This window comes from Amblyraja radiata, unplaced genomic scaffold (genome assembly GCF_010909765.2).
Source record: "Amblyraja radiata isolate CabotCenter1 unplaced genomic scaffold, sAmbRad1.1.pri scaffold_1099_ctg1, whole genome shotgun sequence".
Classification (NCBI taxonomy): Eukaryota; Metazoa; Chordata; class Chondrichthyes; order Rajiformes; family Rajidae; genus Amblyraja; species Amblyraja radiata.
In genome coordinates this window covers 6187-12780 of record NW_022630281.1, presented here as the reverse complement: position 1 = coordinate 12780, position 6594 = coordinate 6187, and the positions used below count along the sequence as shown (strand labels likewise).

Below are 6594 nucleotides of genomic sequence, written 5' to 3'. Positions count from 1 at the left end.
CTCTCATCATTTTAAAAACCTCTATCATGTCCCCCCTTAACCTTCTGCGCTCCAAAGAATAAAGCCCTAACTTGTTCAACCTTTCTCTGTAACTTAGTTGCTGAAACCCAGGCAACATTCTAGTAAATCTCCTCTGTACTCTCTTTATTTTGTTGACATCCTTCCTATAATTGGGCGACCAAAATTGTACACCATACTCCAGAATTAGCCTCACCAATGCCTTGTACAATTTTAACATTACATCCCAACTTCTATACTCAATGCTCTGATTTATAAAGGCCAGCACACCAAAAGCTTTCTTTACCACCCTATCTACATGAGATTCCACTTTCATGGAACTGTGCACAGTTATTCCCAGATCCCTCTGTTCACCTACATTCTTCAATTCCCTACCATTTACCATGTACGTCCTATTTTGATTTGTCCTTCCAAGATGTAGCACCTCACACTTATCAGCATTAAACTCCATCTGCCATCTTTCAGCCCACTCTTCCAACTGGCATAAATCTCTCTGTAGACTTTGAAACTCTACTTCATTACCCGCAACCCCACCTATCTTAGTATCATCTGCATACTTACTAATCCAATTTACCACACCATCGTCCAGATCATTGATGTACATGACAAACAACAGTGGACCCAACACAGATCCCTGTGGCACCCCACTCGTCACTGGCCTCCAACCTGACAAACAACCATCCACCATTACTCTCTGGCATCTCCCATTCAGCCACTGTTGAATCCATCTTGCTACTCCACCATTAATACCCAACCATTGAACCTTCTTAACCAACCTTCCATGAGGAACCTTGTCGAAGGCCTTACTGAAGTCCATATACACAACATCCACTGCTTTACCCTCATCAATTTCCCGAGTAACATCTTCAAAAAATTCAAGAAGATTAGTTAAACCTGACCTTCCAGGCACAAATCCATGTTGACTGTTCCTAATCAGCCCCTGTTTATCCAGATGCTTATATATATTATCTCTAAGTATTCTTTCCATTAATTTGCCCACCACTGACGTCAAACTAACAGGTCTATAATTGCTAGGTTTACTCTTAGACCCCTTTTTAAACAATGGAACAACATGCGCAGTACGCCAATCCTCCGGCACTTTTCCCGTTTCTAATGACATTAATTATCTTAGGTCCTGGACCAGTCGGAACGTTCCGTCAGTCTTTCTTACAGGGAGTATTGGCGTGTTGTAGGGGGACATACAACTCTCCAATACTCCATCCTTCAGTAAGTTTTCTATAATTGGCTGCAGCCCTTTCCTTCCTTCCATTGAAATCGGATACTGTCTTACCTGTACTACTTCACTTCCTTCTCGCAAGGCTATCCTCAGAGGTGGTATTCTTAGCCCTCCCCTATTTCCCTCTCTTGCCCACACCTGTGAGACTATTCTTTCTTCATCTTGGGTCGTCAATTTATATAGTTGTACTATAATCTGTCCACCTACGGGAGCTGTGCCCATTCCTAATTGAACTTGTAAATCCCTTCCCATCAGATTTATTCCTGCCTGGGGCACCAGGATTAAGTCTTCCATGGCCTCTCGATTTTCATATCTTACCATTACTCCTTCTATCTCGGGAGCTTTCATTACCTTTCCCCCTACTCCAGAGATTTTGACTTGCTTTTCCCCAAATCCCATTCCCTCCGGTATCCTGGTTACACTTGATCTTTCCGCCCCTGAGTCCACCATAAATACCGTGTCTTCTCCTTGGGGAGCTAATTTTAAGTTTACCAAGGGTTCCCGTGTACGTCCTACACACCCCAATGAGGGGAACCCCTGACCCCCCTATTCCTCCATCAGTGTGTACGATTGTACTTCATGCCTTATCTTTGGACATTCTCTTTTAAAGTGTCCTTCTTTGTGACACCCCTCACTGAAGCCACCCTCATCCCCTGCATGAGCCCCCCCCCCCCATTTCTCATCAGCTCACGAGAACCCCCACCTGAAGCTGTGCCCCTCCCTTGGCTGCACGATGTTTACCACCCCCACCCAACCCTGACAGCCCCTACCTCAAAAAAATGTTTTGCACAAAATCTTCAGTGTTCATTAACAACTGAAATTGTCTTTAGGCTGCTTTTTCAACGTCATGTCAGGAAATGTTAGAGGTCAAGGTGATGTGGCTATTGCTGTATTATCCTCTATGATAGCAGCTACATTTCTGCCTGGTGGAAGAACTACACATTCTCGATTCAAGATACCCATCCAAGTGGCCGAGGATACATTGTGCAACATCGAGTAGAACTCTAAGACGGCACATTTCACGAGGCAAGTGAAAGTCATTGTTTGGGATGAATGTCCAATGATTAGGAGAGAATGCTTTGAAGTTGTGGACAGAACTCTTCCAGATGTCTTCAGCAACACCAAGCATTTTGGTGCACCCCTGCCAGTACAGGCCTCAGTGACTGAGCTGCCAGCCCTAAGTGACTGAGCTGCCAGCCCAAAAATCCATTCTGCCCACAAAACTCCATACTAGCCCTCTGGAAACCAGTACCTTTGGCCCAACATACTAGCTCAACAGAAATATGAAGGGAAATGTCAAAGGTTTCCTGAAGGATGGAACATCGCCCAAGAATGTTGTCATTAATAGCGTGCTTCGTTGAATGATGCCTTCTGAGATAAATTCTCAGATTTTCCTTCTTAAAATCTGACCGCTGGCTTTCCCTATATTAAAATTGTCTCTTTTTATCAACAGGAAATAGTCATCAAGAGGCAGTGAGCAGCAGAACACAACAAGACACAACAAGTAAAAATTTAATAATCATCTTCAAAATTTAAATTGTTCTTATATTTTAAGAGTCATTCACATTTTAAACTTTAATAAAACCTTTTTGCACTTTTAATGCCGTGTGTTCTTCATCACAATAGAACCTAATAGGCAGGAATGGCTGCTCTGTGGGAGAGCCACTAAGAGTGCATGGGGGGGAGGTTGTTTGGAGATGCACTGAATGTGTGGGTGGGAGGGGAATGGCAAGGAGCAGAGTGGGGGGGTGGTGAAGGTAGGTGGGGTGACTGAGTGAACTGCCAGCGTACAAGGCGTGAGTGACTGCACTGCCAGCCCACGAGCCGTGAGTTAGTGAACTGCCAGCCCACCAGCTGTAAGTGACTGAACTGCCAGCCCAATAATCCATTCAGTCCACCCTCTTCCCCCTTCTCTCTTACAGTCTGTCACCTGTTGTGGGCAGAATTTCTGGCAGTTTCTCAGCCGCCAGCCTGCCAGGTCCGAGTGATTGTACTGCCAGGCCTCAGTGACTGTGCTGCCAGCCCAAAAATCCATTTGGCCCACACATTCCATACTAGCCCTCTGGAAATCAGTACCTTTGGCCCCCAACACTCATACTAGCGCAACACAAACCCCCCCCCCCCCCCCCCCTCCACCACTGGCCAGCAATATTGGAATTGGTGGAGAGGTGGAATATTGTTTTGGGTGTCCAGCCTTCCCGTGTGATGCCGGGACCCAACGGGTCCCATTTGGTCTAGTCTATGGAGAGAATGAATGGGTGACATTTTGGGTCCAACCTTTGGTTTGGTTTAGTTTAGTTTAGAGATGCAGCGTGGAAACAGGTCTTTCGGCCCGTGGAGTCCACGCCGACCAGCGATCGTACCATAGCACTATCCTAAGCACATTATGGCCAATTTAACAATTTTGCGGAGGCCGATTAATCTACAACCCTGAACGTCTTTGAAATGTTGGAGGAAAGCGGAACACCCGGAGTAAAAATCCACACAGGTCAAAGGAAGAACGTACAAACTCCACAGAGACAGCACCCGTGGCCAGGATCGAACCCGGGTCTCTGACGGTAAGGCAACAACTGTACCGCTGCGCCACTCTGCCGCGCAGAATTATATAACGGTTTCCTCCACCATAAACACACCCAATATGTGCTAGTAATGTCCTGTTTGACAGCTTGTTGAGCCTCTGTGTTCCCCTCCTGCAGGGTTTAGGAGCCGTTACTGTGGACGGAGAGACGGGGACATGAGCGGCCATTGAGGGCTGCCAGGATGCCGGTGACCCCCCCACATCTGCTCGGTGTGCGGGCTGAGCTTCGAGGGGCTGAGCTTCGATGGAGGACCACGTGATGGCACACAACAAGGAGAAGCGTTATGAGTATGACGTGTGTGGCAAGCCTGTCAGTTCCCGAGCCAGCAGGGGACCCACCCGCGGGTGCACACGGGAGAACGCCCCTTCACCAGCTCCGACTGCAGCAAGAGCTTCAAGACGGCGAAGGTCCTGAAGATCCACTGGCAGGTGCACACGGGTGAGAAACCCTATGGCTGCTCCACCTGCAGCAAGAGTTTTGCCCAGTTGAAGGGGCTGCGGGAGCACCGGCGGGCGCACAGCAGTGAGCGGCCCTTCACCTGCTCCAACTGCGGCAAATGCTTCAAGTCATCGCCAGAGCTGAAGTTGCACAAGCGCGTGCACACCGGGGGACGACCGTACACCTGCAGCGACTGTGGCAAGGGCTTCATCCAGTCCGGCAGCCTGCTGGTGTACCAGCGCACCCACGCCTGCGAGCGTCCCTTCACCTGCATCCAGTGCGGCAAGGGCTTCGCCCAGTCCCACAGCCTGCTGGTGCAACAGCGCACCCATACCGGCGAGCGATCCTACACCTGCGCCCAGTGCAGCAAGGGCTTCAACGAGTCTGGTCACCTGCTGAGGCACCAGCGCACCCACACCGGCGAGCGTCCCTTCACCTGTGCCCAGTGCGGCAAGGGCTTTGCCCAGTCCAGCAACCTGCTGAGGCACCAGCGCACCCACACCGGCGAGCGCCCCTACACCTGCGCCCAGTGCGGCAAGGGTTTCACCCAGTCCCACAACCTGCTGTCCAACCAGCGGGTGCACGGCGGCGACTGTCCCATCACCAGCCCGGTGTGTGGAGAGCGCTTTGCCATGGCCTCACATGCCCTGTCTAACCAGCACGTGCACACCAGTGGCCAGCCCTACGACTGCCCGTACTGTGGTGAGGTGTTTGACAGCTCGCGGGGGTTGCGGCAGCACCGGCGGACCCACGCCGGCGAGCAGCTGCTCCCACTGTGACAAGAGAGTATGGGGGCTGCGGGAGCACCAGCAGATACACCGGAGAGAGACCCTTTGTGTGCGCTGAGTGTTCAAGGGTTTCACCCGCATGTCCAGCCTGTGGCAATACCGGCGTACCCACAACGGTGAGCGTCCCTTCCCCTGCCCGTCCTGTGGTAAAGGCTTCACCCGCCTTGACCACCTGCTGCAGCACCGGCGAGTCCACACCGTTCAGCGCCCCTTCACCTGCCCGCTCTGTGGCAAGGCCTTTGCCCGCTCCTCCAGCCTGCTGGCACACCATCACGTGGATATATAGGCGCTGTTTAGGTAAACACAAAATGCTGGAAGGAATGGGTAATGTTTCTGGTCGATACCCTCCTCGGGCTCGACCCGAAATGTCACCCAGTCCTTCTCTCCAGAGATGCTGCCTGTCCCGCTGAGTTACTCCAGCACTTTGTGTCCTTATTTGTAAACCAGCATCTGCAGTTCCTTGTTTTTAAACAATTCTTGTTAACCATCCCTGCACCTTCCCCAAAGCCTCCACATCAGTCCTGTAATGGAGTGACCAGAACTGTATGCAATACTCCAAATGCTACCTGACCAATGTCCCTTAAAGCTGCACATATACATTCCTGTCTCCTTATCTCACATCCTTTTATCTCCTTATTTTCCCTCGCCTCTGTCACTTACTTCACTCATCCGCCGATCACCCCCTCATCTATCAACATAGTGTCAGTCTGAAGAAGGGTCCCCGACCCGAAATGTCACCTATCCATGTTCTGCACAGATGCTGCCTGACCCGCTGAGTTACTCCAGCACCCTTTGACTAAGTTCCTGTTGTTTGGGGGTTTGTAACTAAAGTTTGTGATCGATATAACCATAGCATGAGAAGTATTGTGTTAGTGACGAGACAGCTTTGGGAATGGGTATACTCTGTGATTGATGTGTTAGACGTCATTGCTCCAACTCTGTATAAACATGTGACTATGTTTCCAAAATACTAACAAAAGATGCTGTATGTCTTTGTTCATTAGAGTGATAGCCCAGGAGGGTTAAGTATGTGTTGCATATTTGACTTTGTATCCCCTGCCACTATCGCCGGCTAAATGATCAGTAAAGCTTGGGTTGGTTGATCTAACATTGTGAGTTGTCTGTTTTAAGAAATGTACCTTAACAGTTCTGGACTCCCCAACATGGGGAACATGTTTCCTGCATCTACCCTGTCCAATGCCTCACTAATTTTATACAATTCTACTAGACTAAGTGGGACCCGTTGGGTCCCGGCCTCACACGGGAGGGCTGGACACCCAACACAATATTCCACCTCTGCAGCAATTCCAATATTGTTGGCCAGTGGGAAGGGGGCTTTCTGTTGTGCTGGTATGAGTGTTGTGGGCCGATGGTACTGATTTCCAGAGGGCTGGTATGGAGTTTGTCGGCCGAATGGATTTTTGGGCTGGCAGCTCAGTCACTGAGGCCTGGCAGTACAATCACTCGGACCTGGCAGGCTGGCGGCTGAGAAACTGCCAGAAATTCTGCCCAAAACAGGTGACAGGCAGTAAGA

General features: G+C 50.0%; 1 protein-coding gene across 1 annotated transcript; it reads left to right on the top strand.

Annotated features, from left to right (window-relative positions):
* Positions 1-4077: 4077 nt before the first annotated feature.
* Positions 4078-4672, top strand: LOC116969742 (zinc finger protein 239-like; the record flags this gene model as incomplete). The annotated part of the gene is made up of 2 exons (XM_033016520.1): positions 4078-4143; positions 4401-4672. Coding segments are annotated over exons 1-2 (338 nt in total), but the record flags the coding sequence as incomplete, so codon positions are not given.
* Positions 4673-6594: the final 1922 nt, after the last annotated feature.